Consider the following 24,395-nt stretch of genomic DNA (forward strand, 5'->3'; position numbering starts at 1 on the left):
GTCTAATATGTTCTGCTTTTTATTTGTATTGTAGTCCTGTAATTTTTTGTTTTCATTTCAATGTTATATTTAACTGTGCCATTGAAGTGCGAGGTTTGGCATGCCTTAAAACCAGGTTCAACCCACCACTTTTATTCCCCTTTAAAAGTGTCCTGTACCAAGTCAGGAAGATGGCCATTGTTATAATATTGTTCGTTTCTGTTTTCTCTTATTTTTGAGATAAGACGTGGCACGGTACTTGTCTATCCCATATTCATGTATTTGGTTTTGATGTTATATTTGTTATTCTCGTGGTGTATTGTCTGTTGCTTGGTCCGTTTCTGTGTGCTGTTGCGTTTCGGTGTTGTGTCATTGTTCTCCTCTTATATTTAATGCGTTTCCCTCAGTTTTGGTTTGTTGCCCCGATTTTGTTTTTTGTCCATGGATTTATGAGTTTTGAACAGCGGTATACTACTGTTGCCTTATTTGGCAGCGAGAGTGGGACTCGCGCCTTCTTATCCTTTTTAATGAAATAAATAAGACAACTCAATTTGCTGGTTGGAACAAGGATTGTAATGTGTGTAATGTTTCTTTTCTTTTTGATCGTTAAATATTACAGTGCATAAATCATACAGATTAACAATAAGATTATCATTTGACAATAACAAATACATTTCTATTTCAAATATTGCTCAAAATAAACTTATTATATTTATTGAATTATTTCCTATTAATTTGCAATTAATTTATTTTATTAAATTACTTTAAGTAACATTATATAACTTACCTTTTTAATGAAATAAATAAGACAACTCAATTTGCTGGTTGGAACAAGGATTGTAATGTGTATAATGTGCGGGCAGTAGACTTATATTTGCTTTTATAGTCACTACTCATTACCCGACATTCTTGTTCCCCAGACAAGATTGAGCGTCTTTTGCAAAAGATGGAATGTGTTGCCAAAACATTTATTGCTTCGTAATATGCAAAATGTATTTATTTGTTTCTGAAAAGCATTTGGACTTTTATTTCTCAAATTAAATAAAATAATAATTTTGGAAGAATTTCAATTTCTGATCTTTATAATAATTGATAGTTAAAGATTTGTTAAATTTTATTTAATATCTTGTGTACGTCAATCTTCGTATCTAAACTTTTTGATTGGTTATTTATACAATCTTGTGTGCCTAAATGTATAACTGAATATTCATGATGCTGTAGTATCTACAAATTCTGTGAATATGGTTATAACCTTGGATGTAGTATCAATTCGACATACATCTGCCGTCGACCTTCTAAACGCGTGCCAAATAACTAATGAGGTTCTTGACTTGTACTATTTTTACTTATCATACTTCTAAGATAAGGCTTGTTATTCGCTATCTTCTTTATGTGTTTTCTTCTTACTTTATTTTCCTATATCAACGAATTATTTGACATTTATATTATCTTTTACTTGTAACTATCTTTATCACCTATACACATATGATTTTTGTTTAAATAAGATCTATTTTATTTCAATTTTTAAATATTTCTAAAAACGTCCTAAATCCTTTCATAACACAATAATACACAAGAATATTGTGATGACACCTAAAGATTTTATTTGTCAAAAAAGCCCGTTCACTATCTTCATCGTCCTTCATCTTGTTATGTGAACAACAATGCCCTTACTATCTAAAAATCAATAAATTACCAACAAAAGAACGTTAAAAATTGTTTTGTGAATATTCCAATTATATTTAAATGAGTGATTTACCATTTAAATAACGTTTTCTCTGTTTGTGTTCAGTATTCCCGGACCTCGTATCTTTCTGTTTACATTCCCCAAAACCCCGAGGAAATCTCACATGCGTAGGTGCGTTCTATAAGTCATGTACGTTCTTACAACAATTTTGAAAGTTTACAGTAAAAATTATATAATTGTCCCGAATAAACAGCTGTCATGGACGGAAAGAGCTATTAGAGAAACAATTATTTTAATGAAAATATAAATCTTTCTGAGATCTAGTTCAAATATTTATAATTTTTTACTTCCTTTCCATCACGATATAATTAACGAGACGTTTTTTCAAACACAACCAAATCACCCACCATGACAGCATTTTGTCCAATCACAGAAAGGATTTTCGAGCATGCGTTGCCATAGTTAAGCGTCCTTATGTTCAAAAGGCACACACCGAAATTAGACCGACTACGTCAGAGAAATGGGTTTATATGAAAAGGAAACATAACCATGTATTTATGTATATCTTCCAGACCATATGAGTATTTGAACCATACGCACATGGGCAGTATACGCGTATGGTCATTCGTATACTCATATGATCGTGTTGAATGAAAATGTATTGATTCGATGATTCATGATCAAAGGCTGATTATAAATGATATATTGACATTCCACACGGTACATGAACTAGCATTTCCGCATTTAAACGTCATGGTTGTGCACGATCCTTCTCAGTTACACTTTTTGCTTGTGAGTAAATGTATGCCTAGCCTTCTTAGTAGCAGTGTTACCAGGGTATTTGGCCATTCCGATGTGTCTACGGTGTTGTAAGAAGCTCGCGATCTCAAATATTGAAACATGACTGCAGTGCACCATATTTAGAAGAAAACTTAAAAAGACTATGATCTGGGTTTGTCAGTGACTTCTTGTCATTAAAAAATCTTCGGAAGTTCTCTTTCAAAGTAGATATGTTGCCAGCCACTCGTTATATCAAATATGTAAACACCGTCGATATAAAATTTGCTTATCACAGTTTTGACTAGTGAGGAAATTAACTGTCTAAAACTGCTTATTTTAATCTAGTTAATGTTTTTATCATAGTTATTATAATAATATGACTTAAATAATATAGTCTTTTTATAATGATATGACAACTAGAACGGTCAAAGTGATGATACCATATGGAGATTTCATACCTGTCAACCTATGAAATGAAAATGCAGGTCATTGGAGAAAATAATCTCAGGTCATAACCCGTACGAACTTTTTTTTAAAGCTGAACTCATGTATTTATGGGACATTTATGTTTAAAGACCCGGCGGGTTTTTAAAAATTCCAGGGTATGGAGAGAAATTCTCGGGTGTGACCCGCAATATACGGGTCAGATGAGATTTTAAAATGTGCAACATAGTGTTTTAAATGATTCCACACATATGTTTATACACCCATATGGTCATGAACATACGCGTATGGTCCAAATACTCAATGACATATGGTCCGGAACATATATATATATATACATGATATATATGAATATATTATATACAACACATTTTATTAAATAAATTGCTCTTTCTTATTTTTGTATGGTTAGAAGAAAAATTAACTATGCTTAATCAAAGGCTGGATAGTATCTTAAATCTTAAGATATTAATAAAAAGCCTAGCTTACAAACTAACAGGTGAAAAACTATTACCATAGTTACTGTAAACCAAATTATAATAACGGATACTTTATTTCGCGTTTAACCCTTTGTATTCCAATTCTGCGCGATTTAAAATTCTGCGATTTACAAATCTACCTACAAAAGTTTTAAATTATCGCGAGGATTTATATTTGCGTTCATTTTTTTCTAACGAAAGTCGCGAACATCTATTGGTTTACAGTATATCACATAAATAGACAATTGTAATGAATATTTTGTTCAAATACAAAAAAATATTGGAACTCTTTTTAATGATGTTTATACTCTTGATTTTTCACACATATTGAGCAGGAAAACTTGTCGGGTTATATTTCGCTTGTTCAGATAGCTATAGACGAACCTTCCAAGAATGAAGAACCAATATTAAGACATTTTACGCATATAACGTGAATGAGTTATATCAGATGTTTTCTGTTGTTTGAAAGTAATATTTCAGCTGAATATATAAAAACAACGAGACCCATTATTCACGAAAGTAGTTTTTTTTACTGAATTGCCAGGTTTTAATTGAAATTATTTTTACAGACCAAAAAGATGCCATTACTATATTTATGACCCAACTTCCTGTACAGACAAAATGACAAATATGAGAAAAATTTCATTCATATTTATCATTTTGTTTTGTGGAATAAAGTTTGATCAAACTGGTCATAACATTTACTAAATTTTATCACCGGTATAAGGAAATAATTCGTAAATATAACTCAACATGCAGACATCTTATACGTTCAAGTATTTCACATCCATTTTTTTATGGAAATATTCTTTATAAAGCACAACAATGTCAGTATTCTCCTCAGAAACTAACAAAACCTTTAAATAGACATATAAGAAGGGGATATAGTTACGATACTGTTGTCAGGTCATTAAAGATTGCATATTTTGGCTTTAATATTGATTCACTGATAGGGTCTTTGCATCGGAACTAAACACATTTATTTCTAAAAAACAGTTGTTGGCATGACACGGGTTATGTTCTTCTCATATATTTTATGATAGTATGATAATAAACCCCTAATGGGAGGGATTGTGCCTGATATTCATATGATGAAGACATGATATTTCAATCAGTTTAATTTGGGTCTAGAGCTAGCATGTCAGTTAACTGCTAGTAGTCTGTTGTTATTTATGTATTATTGTCATTTTATTTATTTTCTTTTGTTACATCTTTTGACATCGGACTCGGACTTCTCTTGAACTGAATTTTAATGTGCGTATTGTTATTCTTTTACTTTTCTACATTGGCTAGAGGTATAGGGGGCGGGTTGAGATCTCATAAACATGTCTAACCCCGCCGCAAATTTGCGCCTGTCGCAAGTTAGGAGCCTCTGGCCTTTGTTAGTCTTGTATGATTTTAAATTTTAGTTTTTTGTGTATAATTCGGAGTTTAGTATGACTTCCATTATCACTGTACTATTATGCATATTTTTAGGGGCCAGCTGAAGGACACCTACGGGTGCGGGAATTCTCGCTACATTGAAGACCCATTGGTTGCCTTCGGCTGTTATCTGCTCTATGGTCGGGTGGTTGTCGCTTTGACATATTCACCATTTCCTGTCTAAATTTTATTTGAGTTGTAGTAGACACTTTAGTCAAGTCGTTCGTTGAAATCAAGAACATACAATTGAATATAGTTCTTCGAGACGATTATCCATCTATATGATGTGTCTTCTGGCTAATGCTCAAATTCAATGAAGTCGCACTTAGCAGCTATGAAGGCCGATTTCAACATGTGTAAATGTCGTCCTTTTTCCTGTGCTGTTTGTCGATGTGGCTAATTCCAATGGTCAAATCGATATAGCTATTGCTCGTCGATCTTTCAGATAAAAAAACCTCTAGAAATCTTTTGGGGATTTCGTTTTATACCTGTTATAAAGTCAACTATAAGTATATGCTCCGAACCATATGAGTATTTCGACCATACGCGTATGATCATGACCCTATGTATATATGATCGGGGTTATTTTAAACACTCTGTTGCACTTTTATTTTTAATATATTTAAAATGTCCATATGGTATCATCATTATGACCGTGCTAGTTGTTGAAAAGGCTCGAAAGGGCAAGGATGTCAAAATGTTAAACAACTTGATAAGAAAAAATAAAGTTCCCATTTATATCTAAAAAGAATGAAGATATTTAAAGAAAGGGAACAGTCGAAAATGATGTCCAATTAAATCAAACCATCAAGTTGAACATGACCAAAAACACGAATCCCGACATACAACCTCGTTATTTCGATTATATAAAACTTTAGGAGGGATATATGTTGACCTTAACACTTGGAACTCGTCATGCATGAGCATCCATGTAATTAATAATATGCCATCAATGAAATCATAATAGAAAACAAGTAGCGTTTGCATATCGATTATTTGTCCAGCCTCAAACCGGTGTCTTTGTATCAAATTAATGTCATATTCTATAGATATTGCGTAACAGACGATACAACTATGTTTTGGTAGTCAAATATGTGTTCGTGTGCCCATGCTCGTGTTATTGGTTTGTTTCCAAATTTTAAAGCTTAATTAAACTGCAAAAAAATCGTCCTTTGTTTCTTAGTGTATGTTCAAAGAATGTTTTAATTTGGTAATATACCCTTACTAAAATTCTTTTAGCAGTGATGGTTTAAGTTTGCCTAATAAAAGGTTGATATTGAATTATTGTCTACGGGACAGAAGGACACATGGAAAACCTAAAACACTTTTAAACTTTTATAAATTTTACACATAGTGATGGCATTAACATTTTTGGTATAGCAACTGATACTATTAAGTACAATGTTAATGGTCTGAGAAATGAGACTGAACTAAACATTGATCACCATAGCTAGCTTGGTGAGATTTCAGCATTGCCCGAAGTTTTGTGTTCATCAAATAAGTAACGAAACCTTGATAGTATAATAGATTTTTAAGTGAATTCAAAAGACTTGTCCTAAGTTCCGTTACATCACGTGCATATTGAGGGTGTACTTATTTAAAACTATCCAATATGCAGGTACTCCTGGAATATTGCTTCACAGCAGTATGGAATGTGTTCATGTGTATAAACCTATGATACTTATTTTTAAAATATACATTGTATTCCAGCAAGATGCAAATATTCATTGTCATCAGTTGTTTGTGGAGTCTGATAGGATGCTTTGTCTTTGGAGAAGAATTATCTTTAAGGGAGAAATGGAAGAGTCAAATCAAAATTGGGTTAGCTGACGGAAAGCATCTGGTGATATATTTAGCACCAAACCGAGGTCAAAAGTTTTAAACCAAATCAACCTGTTGACAAATTTTATTGGTACTGTGGATAGTCTTGCTGCTTTCATCCAGAAGTACAATCCCAAAACAGAACAAAAAGCCTATAAAGAATTGAAAACAACATTCACTGATATAAACAGAAAACTTGAGTTAACAACCGACAGGGAGTTTGGGAGAGATTTAAGAGAAATTTCCTTCGAACTCAGAAACATTGAATTTAGTTTTTTAATCCTTAATCGATTCCTGGAGAAACTGGAAGAATTAAAATGTACAAGCCAAGATGAATGTGAGACAGGCTTGCAGTGGACTATCAAGTTGTTTAAGAACGATTTTGACATCGTAGATTACTATAGGCACATCTTCCAGACAACTTTAAATGGAACCAGGTTTTCAAAGACGTCGTTACTTCAGCAAGTGAAGGAAACATCAGGTTGCAATGAAGAGACAATTCTGAAGTTTGGCACGAATTTACTTTTGAAACTTTTAAAAGCTGAACAAATCATGGTTGTGTATGGTAAATTAGCAAAAACGAGCACGGATTCCATATCACAGATACGAAGTTGGACTCAGGACATGTATGATTTCAGAAGCTCCTTACTAAGAGTTGTGCAAGAATGTTCCTCAAAGAAGGTTTGTAAAGCTAAATGCCAAAATGGCGAATGCGTCCATCTTTTAATGGAAAACCGTGATATGTGTTACTGTCCACAGTACTATGATGGAACACACTGTCAAATACATAATCAAGTCATCTTAGCAATGGATACAGTAGCAGTGATGTCAACATTGAATCAAGTCCCTAAGGCAGGGAATATCATTGATCTTAAATTAGCAACCAATTTGTTAATTGCATCCATGAAGTGTATTTCGTTTGCTTATGAAACAATAAAAAAAGTAAACACTGAAGCTATACAGACAAATGTTTTAACGACTTCTGATATTGGATCATTTTATAATACATATCTAAGCATGAACTACCTGATTACAAGTGCGAGAAGGATAATGAAATGTGATCAAATAGTAACACACGAATACAAGAAGTCTAAGTTATTGCGAATTGCATTTCATTTGCAAAAGGTATTGTACAAAATAGACTCATACTTCAATTATCGACGGGATGAAGATACATTTCAGCCAGAATCGTTGCTTGCTAGAGTCATCAAACGCAATAAGAATGAGGCTTGCACATTCGATTTCAAAACAAAGATAGATAACCTCTGGAGGCAATTTCATATTGCGCAGGCAAATGGGTTTTCCGTATTATTGCAAGTTCGCCATGTTTTAGACCCACATTCTCCTAAGGTTCTTAGCTTATTTCAACAGCGCGTAAAAAGTCAGATACAGTTTTCAACGGATTCCACGTGTAGTGCAGAAATAACCCATTCTTCAAATGTTCATTGTGATAAGTTCCAGCTAATGAAGGATATGGACATTGAAAATAGGTGCATACAAGGGTATGCACGCAAAGGCACTCGCTATATCAAATGCAAAAGCATAACATCTGCTTGTTTACCTTGCAAATGTAATACTACAGGATCAGTCTCAAACATATGTCACCCAGAAACAGGGCAGTGCCAATGTAAAGAGCATTTTCTTGGACACAATTGTGATATAGAAATAAAACAAGACTGTAAGTTAAGTGACTGGACATCGTGGTTTGCTTGTAACAAAGCATGTGGGAATGGAGGGGAACAGAAACGCTATAGACACATAGTAGTACAACAAAAGGGACATGGAAAACAATGTAAAGATAATGAAGTGGAGACCAAAAAGTGTTTCAACAAATGCTGTGATGGTACATTTGAGTGTAAAGATAGTTCAAAATGCTCCATTGGAATTAAATGTCAGCCTTGTAATTGTGACCACGAGGGATCTTTATCTGGTATATGTCAGCATGTTAACGGTGCTTGTTCGTGTAAATCATCAAAAATTGGCAGACGCTGTCAAGGTGAGTTCTATTTTTATCAAGAATGTGTGCATTTCAATATTTATATAAAGAAAAGAAATACTCTCGAATCATAGCTGCAATAACATATAATCATTTCAGTATTTAACAATAATGGGGAATTCTATATTCCCAATGAATGGTCTTTGTGTTTCGAATTAGAGGTAAAAACTAGGAAGAGAAATAATTTTCCCCTTTGTTTTCAAATATAAAATTATCATATGTTTTGAAGTTTGGTTAGTTGAATGTTGATTTTTGACCAAAATTAGAAATAAACGATGGATATGTGCGATTAGAGCGTTTACCCAATTATAACTATTTATGAAAAAATCTGCACGAAATTCAGGGTATGCTTTACATATTCAGTTTATTGTAACTATACACGAAAAAGCTTGTATGCTTTCATTATTTATCAGATGATCTTAGTGTCGACAGATCTAGAGGTTACGTGTGGAGTGATTCAATTTTTTGTTTCCATTTTTGAGGAATTTTAGGATAAAATGCCTTTTTAAAGATATGTACAGGTGTATAAACTGCACCGAATCATTCCCAGACATATGAAAAAGGTCTTTCGGACTTTTGTTTGTTTGTGTGTTAATAAGCCCAGTTTATAAAATTACAAATTCCTTTAAAATCCGTTTGTTTTCTTTGATTTACAATCTTAAAAATATCTGTCTGTACTACAGTTGGGAACCCCCCTGAAAAATTTAAGGCTTCGTCCTCCTTCATACAACACAAAATTGTCCAATCCTACCTTTTTGAACTAATTCGGTATTGAAACCAGTATGATTCCTATTCATGCTGGTTTCAATTCCGAATTATGCAATTATAAACAGCATATCTTTGATGTGGCTTATTTGAATCACTATGATTTATATAAAAAAAAAAGTAAAGATTATAATAGTTATTATCTGGACTTTATAGTCTCAAGGAGTTATTTAAATAAACCTATACACAGCCAGTTTTCCATAGGTACTATGTCTGTACCAAACATATGTAGTACTTGAAATCTACTTTTCATATTTGGTACTATTTTGTTACTCTAAAATTATTGTAACATTTAGGTAACTGTATTTTACGGTTTTTGATTTGTACTTGAAAAATCTAAGTACTACATATTTTTGGTTACAACGTTACATTTTCAGCATTTTGATAGTATGTCTTTCAAATCTCTTAAAATTATGATTTTCAAACATGGAATATTGTGATCGCTTTTGGTATTATTTCTGTACCAAAAGGTACAAATCAAGTACTGTAAAATAAAGGTAGGTAAATAGTACAATAATTTTAAAGTAAGGAAATAGTACTAAATATCAAAAGTAAATTTTCAGTACTACAGATTTGAAGTACAAAAATAGTACCTATGCAAAATTGGCTGTGTATTCGGATTGTACTTTTTGTGAAGTGCAATTTGTCTGAAGATTTTCATAACTTCTTTGAGTGGTATCTTTTTGTGTATACCGACAAATTTTTGAATTAGTAAATAAGTATGAAAGTCTTGTGTATAAATCATCCCTTTATTGGTATCCCGAAATCATTTCCCAGGGTGTATTGGCAGTTCTATGTTGTAGTGGCGGTCTTTTGTTATTTTACACTTAATACTACTAAGAGTTTGAAAAGACCAGATTTTACGTGACAAGACTCGACATAATCTCGACAGTACTTAACTGTACTCGATTTTACTTGATAAGTTTGAGTGAATACTTGACAATTTTTGTATACTGAATCAGTAGTCTGAATATGGTATCGACCATTCTCCGTTAGTCTCGACACATTCTTGACCGTTAAATTTAGTCTGGTCAATCCGAAATCAGTCCATTTTATTCATCATTACCAATTATATTTTGATCTTATAAACTTCAATGTTTTTGTTTGTTTGGTTCATAACCGTCAACTGAAAAGGTTTAATTAAAAGGTACGATTTAATTTAGATAGTCATCTTCGATTATTTCTGTGTCGTTTTGAAATCAACTTATTTACAAAACAAAACAGCATTCTCAATATATACTGATCTTACAGAATGCCAGGTTGTTTGGTAGTTTTCTGTATTGTTGTCAAGTTTAAGGATTTAATAATACATGTAAGTAAAAGAAGCTAGCATTTTCAGTGCGGATTAAATTAAGATAGTCTTTGACATACCTTTTTTTAGAATTTTTCAAACTCAACTTGGATTTTCATAAAAATATACAGCTATCTCAAATATATAATGATTTTACAGAATATCAGGTTGTTTGGTAGTTTGGTGTTTTTTTCCCAAATTTAAGGATTTAACTACTAGTAATATGTAGCTTTTGCAAATGAAGTTGGATTTTCATATCACTTTTCAGCTATTACAGGTATATATTGATCTTAAAGAATGCCAGGTTCTTTGGTAGTCTGGTGTGTTTCTTTAACATTTGAGGATTTTATTAATAGGTAAAAAAGGTAGAAGTTTCTGTTATTGATATAATTAAAGATAATTATCTGAAATTAATCAGAACAAAAATTATTAGCTTTTTGACATTAATAATTAAATCTTATAATTTGACAGCAATGAACCAAACTGTCAAAAAACCTTGAATTGTGTAATATTAATATTTAATTGAGTAAGATCGGATGAATGAAACCACTCAAGACTAAATGTAAGGTCACGACTGTGTCGAGACAGTTCGAGACTGGTCAAAACCATATTTATACTATACCAAAATTACCAAGAACTTAATCAGACAGATTTTTCTTTTAAAAACTGTGACTTGGGTGGAGAGTTGTCTCATGAACACTCATACCACATCCTTTTTATATTTATTATTAAGTATATATGAGACCAAAGTCAAGTAAAGTTAAGTACAGTTAAGGATTATGTCGAGTCTTTTTCATGAAATATTTTTAATCGACGTTACTGATCGAGCACAAACTATTGACTTTGCAGACTCATAGCATTTTGTAGTGTTATGTATCATAAGAATTACCACTTTCCAAATAGCTATAGGTTATTCATTGTCATTCATATTGTCTACTCCTTTCAGTCTTGTTTTTGAAAATAGTGCTATGAGTACGTTCAATACCTCTATTCCAATATCATACATGTTATATATTTAACCAAAGCAGTTGTATTTCTAAGTGCAAAATATACTAACATTTATTCAAATATAAAAGTCTTGAAAAACACCTTTTCACACAATAATACTCGTAGTTTATAATCTTAGCCGAAAAGACATCATTGCATATTCTCTTACTTTTCTCAAACAGTACATTTATACTCCCCAACCCTGTTTCTGATGACAAATTGATGACATTTTCAGAATACTATAAATGTAAAGTGTAATAGTTAAACAATGAAACCATCCTATATCATGTAAATAAACTCATCATATATACCAGGACTAAATGTATATTTGTCAGACGCGCGTTTCGTCTACAAAAGACTCATCAGTGACGCTCGAATCCAAAAAAGTTAGAAAGGCAAAATAAAATACGAAGTTGCAGAGCATTAAGGAGCAAAATTTCAACATTGCCAAATGCAGCTCAGGTTATCTATGCCTGAGGTATACGTAGAAAAGCCTTAATATTTAAAAAAAAAATCACAATTCGGTAAACAGTTAATTTATAAGTATAACCATATCAATGATATTTCTTGTCAGCACAAAAGTGCGGACTACTTCGGGGAAATAAATCTCCACCAGCAGTGACATCGACCCAGTGGTAGTACATACACTCATCATAGATACCAGGACTAAATTTTGAATATACGCCAGACGCGTTTTTCGTTTACAAAAGACTCATCAGTAACGCTCGAATCCAAAGTTAAATATTTAATCATGCCTCTGTGTCTAGTTCAGATCTTACTTTATGCCTATTTATCTTTAAAATTTTACAATTGCTGCCTAAAATGGTCAGTGAATAAATATTGTTACAATAATAGTATCCCTTAAAATATATCTGGATATTATTTGGATAATATACGTGTATGACTGGAAGTGTTTTAACAAAGCATATTTGCCAAAATTGAATGTATTTGCAAGATTAATGAATTCACTAGAAGTGTCATATAACAGACTGTTGACATCTGTTTTTTTGTGGCATAAATTGAAAGCGCAGTTATTATTTTCTATACAGAAGACCTTTATACGATACATTTACAGGCTAGAATATCTTGGGTTTTTTTGCCCGGATTTGTCTCTGATTTGGGCCCCTGGTGCCTAAATTTTGCAAAATAATTCTGTTTTTTTGTTAATATAGAAGTTTATGAATAGAAAACGCTATTTTTATTGATTTTGTTTTGTATCTCCCACTTGTATTTTTTATGCCACTGTTAAAAGTTACATGAGTAAGCACATTCAGGTGTTAAGGCTTATTTGTAAATTTGTGATTTCGACAGGACAAACACATTCCTACCAAAATATTCATCAATGATCTATGAGTTTCAATGACTACGAAGAGACAACTGAAGCACTGCTTAAGAATTCAAATTATAATTGAGAATTTAGGAATTTACTGTGCATAAAGGATTTTAGGTTAAGTAAGCATATTGTAAACTGTGAATTTATGCTGAATCATCACAGTAAAGACCTAGATTTCGTAATCGTACCGAAATATTTATAAAACTTCATATTTGAGTTTATTTCATTCAAATATCTGAGATTAACCAGCTTTGGTGAAATTCTGTATGTTCATTTTTTCACCAAATTTAGATTACACTTCTGTAGATATCAACAATACAATTCCTCATAGAAACTTCTTTTACTGCTAAAACTGAACCAATTTTACTATGAAATTTCATAAAAAAAAATATATCCTAGAATGGAAAGCTCATATGCACTACGGTTTGTTTCAATGTTAAAAATATAGGCTTGTGAGGCATACTAACAACATTTATATGCCTTGAACTTTAAGAGTTTAAACCTATATTAAAATTATGTACAACCCTCACTTTGAATTTTCCTGCGAATTCTAGTCAGCCGCTATTTATGTTTATTTGTACTGGTAACATTCCTAAATTATGTCTTTATAAGACGCAACATAGAGGTCATATCTGGGACCAGAACGTAAACAAAATAAAGTAAATGTGAATAATATATATCTTGCCAAAAGAGACGTTGTTTGTAAAACAGCTGTATTTTAAAAGTACAACCTAGTACTTTGATGAAGTGAATTGTAAGTCAGTATTCATTTTTTCACAGGTACACATATTAATAAAGGTCGTTCATTTACATACGCATCAACCGTATCGTATACGTTGACGTACCCGCATCTGCAGATATATAAAAAAAATAGTATGTGATCCCGAGCTTAATAATAATTATATATATAAGACTATGCTTCATTTAAAAAGAAAATAAAATAATTGGAATATCTTGGAAAAAATCAAACATACACTTTCAATATGTATAATAGTGGTGTTTTGTAAACAAAAATGAGGGGTTCTATGAACTACTTTTACATGCCCTTAAAAAGAAGCCAATGTAAGGCAGGTACACGAATATCGTACCCACTCCTTTAATAATCTAGTCAAAAATTATTTCAAGATCTTATATGAATAAACACAGCAAAAAAACATCAAATGTACTACTTATATACATAAAAGGTAATAGAAAGGTACTAAGTATCACTCTTTTTGTCAATTAACAATTTGGTTCTACCTGAGCACAAGTTCATACACAAACAAACGATTTTACCGTATTCACTCCTATCATGCCTGTAAACTGTTCCAACTATCCGGAATATCTTTAAAAGTCGGGTTACATAATCCACAAAAACTCCATATCCCCCAGTTGTTTTGTTAATTTCTGCATTAGAAATTAATCCTTCGCCAAATTGCATTATTAAAAGTACATTTAATTAAAGCTCGTGATCATAGTATGCTGTATTTTGGTATATCTGCAGATGCGGATACGTCAACGTATATGATACGGTTGATACGTCTTTAAATGACCGACCTCTATTAGCAGATTTCATGGAGTGATTTAAGTGAAGTTATATAAAAATAAATAATTAATGAGAGTAAGTTTATAATTATAAATTAATTCCTTTAGTAAACAGAAATCAGTAAGTTTGCTAATTCGAATTTAAAGATAGTGGTAACATACATGACATAGGAAACAATTGAATATAATTTGGTGAGTCCATTTACGCGACAGTTTTAGGAATCGTTGAATCTAGAAAAAAATACACGATAAATGAATAAGTAAAGGTGATGACAATGGTCTGAATACTAGGAACGCCTTACAGTTAACTGTTTAACTGCAAAACAATATGCAAACTATGTTAAGTTCTATAAGTATAGACTAATTTTATATTCATTGATTACTAAATTAAATATGGTTATTGTCTTATCATTATTTTTCAACAGGTCAGATCAGATATATTAGTAAGGTCCCAATTGCTTTAATCCTATTTCACAAAATACTTCTTATAGATACATTTGTGTTTTTTTCTCTCCAATCTATTAGAATTTAGACCAACAGATTGTTCTGAATTAGATAAGAGAGTGCATAAGAGTGGTGTTTATCAGATTTATCCTGAAAATGGTTCTATGTTCAGGGTTTATTGCGACATGGTCACAGATGGTGGTTACTGGACGGTAAATATTAATAACCTATCTTTTTTAAGTATATTTCATCATAATAACAATATTGTCGTAACTAGTAAACGAACTGACAAAAGGTTTAATAATAGAAAAACACAGGGAATGTTACAGTGAGATCATAACATATACACTGCACTGAGAGAGAATGGTAATATAGAACAGCCAAAGGCCAACAAAATGTCTTCAACACAACGAGAAAAACCCATAACCGGAGTCAGACTTCAGCTTGCCCTAACAAAATGAGTACTAGTTCAGTGAATTTGTCGTCATACTTAACTCCCTTAAAATGAATTAAAATTTAAAAGAAAAACATACGAGACTAACAAATGCCAGAGAATACCGACTTTGGACCGGCGCAAAAATGCAGCTGGGTTGAACCTGTTTAGTGGTACCTCAACCCTCGCTCTGTATCTCTAACCAATGTAAATTAAAAAAAACCGCGCAGTAATACTCACAGTTAAACTAGAATAATTATAACCTAATTATTATTAACTATGACATTTACAAGTACAATTAATCTATGTAGTCTCAATGGTAACGGAATTAATTCACAGGAAAAACGAAAATAGAGTTGTAATATGGTTTACGGCTGAAAAAAAGCGTTATAAGTTTTTTTACAAGGAACTCATTTCGGTGAAATTATTGAAAGAGAAATACATAATAAAACGGAGTATCATACATTTTGTAGTCGTGGCATTACGGCTAGTAGAGGTGTAGCTATTTTAATTTATAAATCACTTAGCTTCGAACTAATCAATAAATTAATTGATAACGACGGAAGATTTATACTGATCAATGTGCAGATAAATAACTAAATTTTTAAATTTATTGGTGTATATGTGTTACAGTGAATTTGTATAATCAGGGATTATGTATAATCCCTGATTTTTCAGGGAATATGTAGAATCACTAAAATCTTTAGTGATTCTATATGATCCCTGACAATGACCACTGATTTTACATAATCACTGAACATTTTAATTGTTATTCTACAAATTCCCTGAAATGATTTGGGGATTATCAATAACTCAAAGATCCTTTGTTTGATGAAAATTAAATATAGACAAACTATATTTTTGTCTTTTTCTTTTTCTTTGAAAGGTTGATTAAACAGTAAACAGTACAATCAAAAAAATACTCAACTAAGAGAAAAATCAATTCGGAAAGTCCATAATCACATGGCAAAATCAAATAACAAAACGTATCAAAAACGAATGGACAAGAACTGTCATATTCCTGACTTGGTACAGGCCTTTTCAAATGTGGAAAATTGTGGATTAAATCTGGTTCTATAGCACTAACCCTCTCACTTTTAATTAATGATTTATAGTCATGCTTTAAATTGTTTAAAAGGCTCCTACCATCTCTTATAGTTGTTTACAGATTACATTTTTACATCATCACACCTAAACATATGATTGCGTCTGATGTGCATGGATCTAGCTAGTAATATTAAATCTTAAATAACTGACGAAAAAATAAATTTTGTGAATAGCAAAAGTAATCAAACTCAAATATAATCAGAAATAAAAAAAACTATTTGTCATATGCTCATTTCCACCATTAGTGATTCATTAGTATACTATTGTTTTATCGGGTTTTAAACTTGTTATTAAACCAATAGTTAGCAAAGGATTGAATTCACATTTTTAGATTATATGTAATCTACTTAATTTTAAGTCATCATGGATTACCAAGATCATATGACAAAAAAGTTTGTAGTGTAAACCCATAGTACATAAATGTTCTTTGTGGTAAAACAAATGGCAAAGACGGTTGTTGAATATCTGTATTGAATATTTTATATTCAAATAAACAAAAAATTCAAACTGAGAAAACTGACGCAACTTAATGTATAGAATACGCATGATTGGCAGTATCTCTTAGTATTTTCATTTATTTTTCATGATGTTCAAAACCAAAGTATAATAAGAGGAGCGACACTTGCTCAGATGTTTGTACTGAATACTTTATTTCTCTAAGACGTGTAGCAAACCTTAATTTGATATGTGATGGACAAGGTTTTTAAAATGTGCAGTAAAAAAGATGTGAATCAAATAGATGTGCCTGTGGAAAAGCAGGGCAAATGTTCAATAGTCGATGTCATCCAAATTTAGTTTGTAAAAATAGATGATTGTTTTTGAATATTGTTCTTTACATTTTAATATATTGTGCTTCTAAGTATATTTTGTCTAACAGCTTAATATGTTGTGCTCAAATTTTGACGAATTGAGGTTATCATTGAACATGTTTAATATATTTTGCTTAACCTTTTACAATAATGGAGTTATGTTTATATTGATGTTTTGATATGTTTTTATAAAATTATTTTTATTCGATTTCTACATAAATAAAACGAATTCATCATTTCAGTTATTATGTATAATCCCTGACATTTTTTCTAGTGATTATACATAATCCCTGAAAATTTTAGTGATTATACATATCCCTAAACTGAACAGTTATTCGACATAATCCCTGAAAATTTCCGGGATTCTACATAATCACTGATTCTAGAAATTCACTGTAACACATTCACCTTACTGTATATCATCTAGACATTCTTTTTTCAAAAGGGTCACTGATAATTTGAAAGAACACGGTCTAGGAATACCAATAATTGGGGCGATTTTACTCAATTGATAGAAAATCTAAACGTCCATGTAAATTTACGCACCCCTTTTAGGATTTAAAAAAAATTGACAAAAACTAACAAAATGTCCGATTTTTTTTAGAAACTTTAATAAATGTAAACAGCAATTCAAATGGAAAAGAAGTGACCAATCACAAGCTAGTAGGATTGACATGATCTTCATGGGGTCAGATATTTTATCACTTGCAACATTTGGTAAATTTAAACCGGCTGTTATTCTGTCTACTGATCATCACAGTGTATTTCTCAAATTTAAACCAGGGGTACCAAAAAGGGCAATGGGTATTGGAAAATTAATCATTCAGTTTTGCAAGATAAAGATTACAAAGAACTGATAAATAATTTGATAAATAAATATGTTTTCGAAAAGGAAACATTAGATTATAGACTGTTATTGGGTGATTTTAAAATCGCGGTAAGGGAAATGAGTATTATAGATAATAGATGATAATGAAATAGAAAAAGAAAGAAATGATATTGAAGAAGGAGCTAGATAACATATACGAAGAAAAGGCGAAAGTAGCTCAATGATATCTAGAGAAAATGGGTAGAGTTTGGTGAAAAAAATTCTTATTATCTTGGGTCAGATAAAAAACACCAATTCAACATATCCATTAGTAAGCTATAGGAAGATAATGAGAAATAATTTCGGATCAAGAGAAGCTCCATAATAGGATAAAATATAATTATAAAAAATTGTGAAATAAAATCATTTTAACAAATATTTAACAGAAACATATATCAAATTAGAAAATAAAGTCGATGAAAATAATAAACCTATACATGCTTTATGTGATGGGAAAATTAGTGGAGGAATGCACACATGGTATCTATAAAATCAAATTAATTAAATCTCCTGGTCTTGATGGACTAACTCAAAGCTTGAGGGGTATTTTTTACCATGAGGAAGAGGAGTGCAAGAAATTAAATTGAAAAATAGAAAAAAATTATAAAAATGTTTAAGAAGGGGGAACAAAGAAATCTTTCAGTTTCAGGGAAATTACTTATTATAAAAACACTAATTTTGCCTTTACTTACATTCTTGGGAAACGTTTGTCTCATTCCCGAAAGTCATATTAAAGCACTAGAAACACGAAGCTTTAACTATATTAGGAATCGGAAGCCCGACAAAGTAAAAAGAAATCTTAATTGTTCTTACTTGACAAGATTTTGGATGATCTAAAAGATGCAATATAGATTTTATGATAAAACTACAAAACCTAATATTGAGGTACAAAATCACAGACATCAAGTATTACTCCATAATTTTTTTAATTACAGTATTTAGTTTTTCTATATACAAGATATATGTATCTGAACAGAAAACAAAAAAATATAGATGTCTAAATATGTTTTGTGACTGAATGTACTAGGAGAGAAGACACAAATAGATTTAAGATAACAAGTCAAATGTTATTAGAAATTAAAAGAAGATAATAAAGAAATAATTAACATATTATTTTTATTTTTTTCCTGGGTAGTCGGTGGAATCTTGATAGTTTTTGTAACAAGTGATATGTGACGAATAAAATTATAATGCTAAAAAAACCTTAATAAAGGAACACGCAAGGCCCATTTTACACCTTGTATCATCAGTACACCGGATATAGGTACTAAGCAAGCGGAACATCATCAATTTTGACCTGACACGGTGAGAAAATAATTGTTTTGTTTTATCTACATATAGTGTACATTTCTCGAAATCTAAAATTCCTGCTCCCAAATATTTTTTTCATCGATTCCTTCCTGTTTATGAGACATCTTTTATATTTTAATATGAATAATAGATTTTTACTTGTGCAAATAGTTGTGAAGGTTAACAGGGATTTTCAATTTTGATGCAGTTGTCGAGCCATTTACATAGTATATTTGAATGAAAGATATAACAGTGCAAAAGTGATTGTTACCAATCATAAACCTACCTTAGATAACTCATTCCATTAAGCATTTTGGGTAAAAAACAAGTGTGAAAAAAGATTTTGTGTACGGTGTACAGCCGCGGGTGTGTACGCTAATTAGAAAATAATTTGATAAAAATTGTACGGTGTGTAGGCAATTCACTTCAGTTTATATCATGTGAAATCCCGTTTCTCGCCTATATCTTGAAATAGTTAAGCTTTCAGTGTATTAACAAAATCTCTATTGGAGAAATTGGTTGGGGAATCATGTATTAAGAATAAAATTCAAAGGTAACTAACATTGACGTTCCTGGGCATGTTAATCGCGTTTGTTTTTGCGACTTACAAAAAATTCGTATAATGCACATGTTTTTGATAAGGTGGATGTTTTGGTGATTTCTTATTTACTGTTATGTTTATCTGGTCTCACTGTAATGAATAGTCCATACTTTTCCTGTCAATCCTGTGAATGTAAGCTTGACACCTTCACATCAAGCATAGAACATTTTATAATTGAACATTCAAACATTGTGATAAAGGTACAAAAGACAACTAGGGAGGCAACAACCTTGAAAATTTTTCGTTAAATTCCTGAAGTATGTAGAGAACAAGGACGGCTTATATCTATCACGGCAATGATGTAAATGAAACCATTTGTGTTTCCAAATGCAGCAGTGCAACAAAAGAAAGCCCTTACAAGAAAATAATAAGATTAAATAAAATGCCCAAGAAGATGAACTTAAACCGAAAAAAATGGGACGGGCAAGAGGTTGAAAATGAAATGTCTGAATTTAATTTAATTGGCGAGATAGAAACACCCGCGAATATCACCGCTGATAGTGATACAGAAACGTATGACGAACTTGTAGCATTACTCCCAAGTATAATCCAGGCTCTTAAAGATTCGAATAAGCTAGAAGAATTTAAGTGTTTTCATAGATTGGTGAAAGAGAAACGGTTTCCAATTGAAAATATAGCTTTTTTTATTGTTCTTGGCTGTAGCAAGATGGGTTGCTTGCCAAAGAGTACGACATTTATGAAATATGGTGAAGAAACCAAATTGCTTTTGGAGGACATTACATTATTAAGGTCCCAAATGTGATAAATCTAGGCCATTATTTTGGCATTAAAATGAACATTACTGTTACATTTAAAATGGGGTCGAAAAATACCAGAGGGACATGTAAACTTATAACGCGAAAATAAACTGACAACACTATGGCTAAACTAAAGAGACAAAGAGACATACAAAAAACATGAAAAAAAAACTGTGCAACACGAGCCCCACCAAACACTGGGGTGATATCCGGTGCTTTAGAAGGGTAAGCAGATCCTGCTCCACATGTGGCACCCGTAGTGCTGCTCATGGTAGTACAAACCTGCGACAATAAGTCTAATCCAGTAGGTCACTTACGTGAAATGGAAATCGGGATTGAAGTTACAACATCAGGAACATATCCGCTATCGTATGTGAAACGGATATTTCCTTACGGTTACTAACTTGTAATGACGTCATACGAAGGGATGAAGTTAACTTCACCATTTGGTACTCTTGGGACGTGATTTATTGGTCTCTTCTGCACATCTCAAGAATTTCTTCTGGTGACAAGTTCAAAACAAACGAATCTGGACCTCTTCTGGAGATATTAAACGGAAGATCAATTAAATAAAAATTCAATTTGCCGTAGAATATAGCAGATTTTTGTTATATTGGATGACATTAAATGAAGTTCACGATTTTTAAAGAAAATTAAGATACGTTTATTAGACATGACTGTGTGCTCTGTTACAGTTTTCTTTGTGCTTTCCTTTGCTAAACAAATCTTAGTCTATCTATTTTTTTTTTAATAACCGAACTGGATAATGTTTGTATAGAGCAAAGATATCAGAAAGTTTAAAAAAAAAGTTTCATTGTACATGGATCTATATGTAAGTATACAACGTTTACCAGCCGTCGTTGTGTACTGATTGATACTTCAGTCTGATTTAGTTTAGTTCTAGTTGATACTAGCTTTAACCAACTGCCAGTGATTGCAAATACTCTAAGTTCGATGCTTTAAGTCGATTGTCTTAATATTAGTTGACCAGTTTCATTGTGTTTCGTATTGATATTTTGAGCTAATCTAATTGCAACTGATTTGCACAGGTTGTTCTTATAATGCACTGCTACACTACTGTTTCACCTTTGAGGAGGATTGAGCGCTCCCAAATAAGTTGTTAAATGTACTGTTACATCACTGTCCCAGGTTAGGGATGGTTGGGATCCCTCTAACATGATAACCCCGCCACATTCTATATGTATTTGCCTGTCCCACGTCAGGTGCTTACTATATGGAATGGGCTTTGCTTATTGTTGAATGCCGTATGGTGACATATGTCTGTTCATTTCTGTATCATTTGGTCTCTTGTGAAGAGTTGTCTGATTGGCAATTATACCACATCTTCGTTTTGATATCAACGCCTGCCTTATTCCTGATAAACCTGTCAGGAACCTGTAGTTTAGTGGTTGTCGTTGGTTAATGTTTCAACTCCTATTTGATTTTTTGTAAATTGTTTTGTTTTGTATACCACGGCCGTTAGTTTTAACGTTGGAATTGTTTCAAACATTTTTTATGGCCTTTAATAAACGTCTATACAGTATCGGCATTTGTCATTGTTGAAGTAGCTATCAAATGTACCAGGATTATAATTTTATACGCCAGACGCGCGTTTCGTCTACATAAGACTCATCAGTGACGCTCAGTGAAGGCCTTATGCCGGTTTGACTAATTGCTAACATCCAACTCATATTAGGATCGTTGCCTCATTAACAATCATCATATCAAATCTCTTTGTTTTTATATAATACTAGAACACACCCGTGATATCGCGTGTCTTTGACTGAATTAATGTATATAATTATGCGCAAGCCTTATTTCAGTATTAGTATTGTCATCTGATAAAGTCATGCCGATTATAAGATATACAGTTTTCTCTGCTTTATGAATCTAAATGTTTCTGTTTGAACCCGTCGGACTGGAACTTATCAATTATTGGTAATATTAAATATTTGGAAAACAAAAGGTCCTAGAATGGAGTATTTTTTAATCAACGGCATTGTCCTTTATTAGTTATAAATAAAGTTGAATTCTTTGATTCGCTGTTTTACGTCATGGCCGCTAACAAATTGAAAACTGTACCTATACGCCTTATTCTTTAGTATTTCTATTGATATCTTAGAAAGTCTTACTTATTAAAATACTACAACAGGTAACAATTTGACAATTTAGTAAGGTCAACCCTGTGATTATGACCCGTGTATATAGCATATTAATCCTGTATACACCGTTTGGTGGTGCGCCTGTCCGATGCGGAACGTACAACTAAGGTAATCGGTAACAGGTGAATATATTATTGGTATCGGTATCGGACTCGACCCGGAACTTCTTAACTATTGGCAATATTAATTACGTGGAAAACAAAAGAGTCTGGAGTGGTGTAATTTTTAATCTACACCTTTTTACTATATTAGTTATATATAAAGTTGAATTTATTTATTATTCGTTTTTACGCGATGACGTCTGGCAAATTGGACCTCGTCATTTTAGTATCATAGATACCCGACTTTCTATCTCGTGTTTTCCTGAACATGCATTAGGTATGTGTCACGCGGCGTTAAAAATTAGCATCAATTTAAACTTTTAATTAGAGAAAAAACATCTGATATTTGTTTAGTTGTTGGGGTGGGGGACAGGAGGATTTCGATTATGAATACGGTTGACTGGTTAAAGCTAAAAAACGAAAACAACTTAAAAAGAATAACAATGCCCTCCTCCTTCTTCATTTCTCATGTATAGATTTAAACTGAACACTAGTACAATCATGAGTGTTGAAAGTAGCGTTTAACACCAATGAATCGAAATTCTTTCCTTAGAATTTCAAAATGCTGTCCCTTACCTGTTATTGTCCGTGTAGTTCTAATAATCAACCACCTTATCGTCCCACAAAGATGTCCTACTATGATTCTACTAACTAAAGGCTGTCATACCATAAACACGTTTATAACATACCTCACATTCTAATATATCTTCATTGATAAATTTATTATTTTCATTTACACTAAAGGATGCCATGTTTGTTACGTGCCTCTGCCGTCTAAACCCCTATTTAAAAAGAAGAGGTGGAAGCACTACAAAAGTCTAAACGTCTGAAAAAAAAGCTTTTGTCTTGATTTACCTGAACTTTTACTCGACATTCTTCATAAGATCGCTTGTGGCATAATTTTTCTTGACAAATTCTTATTATATTAAATTTGTATGAAATTTACTCGACATATTCTTGACCATCTGAATATGGTCTTAAAAGTTCTTGACAAATTTTTGACATTTGAATACTGTCTTGAAAGGAGTATGTTCGATAAGGTCCTAAAACGGCCCCCTTTTTAGCGTAAATTTCAAAATTCGGATTTATCGACCAATATCACGATAAATTATAGCTAATATCTTGACTAGCTAGGATATAAACCATTTTGTTGAACATTTTACGTTTCTGCGTTTCATTATGACGTCACAAGTTGTACTCATATTGACTTTTCACGAAAAAGTCAATGAAAATGGGTAAATTCCCATAGATTATTTGACAAGAAACAAAGAGCGCATACGTCGACAACTAAGATCTTTTAAAATAATGTCTTTG

At 32.0% G+C, this 24,395-nt stretch overlaps 1 protein-coding gene across 1 annotated transcript in view; it reads left to right on the forward strand.

Annotated features, from left to right (window-relative positions):
* Window positions 1-6,523: 6,523 nt before the first annotated feature.
* LOC134681792 (uncharacterized) overlaps window positions 6,524-24,395 on the forward strand; it is an 80,997-nt gene continuing 63,125 nt past the window's right edge. Inside the window, exons 1-2 of the mRNA XM_063541437.1 lie at window positions 6,524-8,608; window positions 15,034-15,164. Of these exons, the coding sequence (XP_063397507.1) occupies window positions 7,165-8,608; window positions 15,034-15,164 (1,575 nt within the window). The 5' untranslated portion in view covers window positions 6,524-7,164. The remainder of the gene's footprint in view (window positions 8,609-15,033; window positions 15,165-24,395) is intronic.

The sequence above is a fragment of the Mytilus trossulus genome, chromosome 8 (genome assembly GCF_036588685.1).
Source record: "Mytilus trossulus isolate FHL-02 chromosome 8, PNRI_Mtr1.1.1.hap1, whole genome shotgun sequence".
NCBI classification, from domain to species: domain Eukaryota; kingdom Metazoa; phylum Mollusca; class Bivalvia; order Mytilida; family Mytilidae; genus Mytilus; species Mytilus trossulus.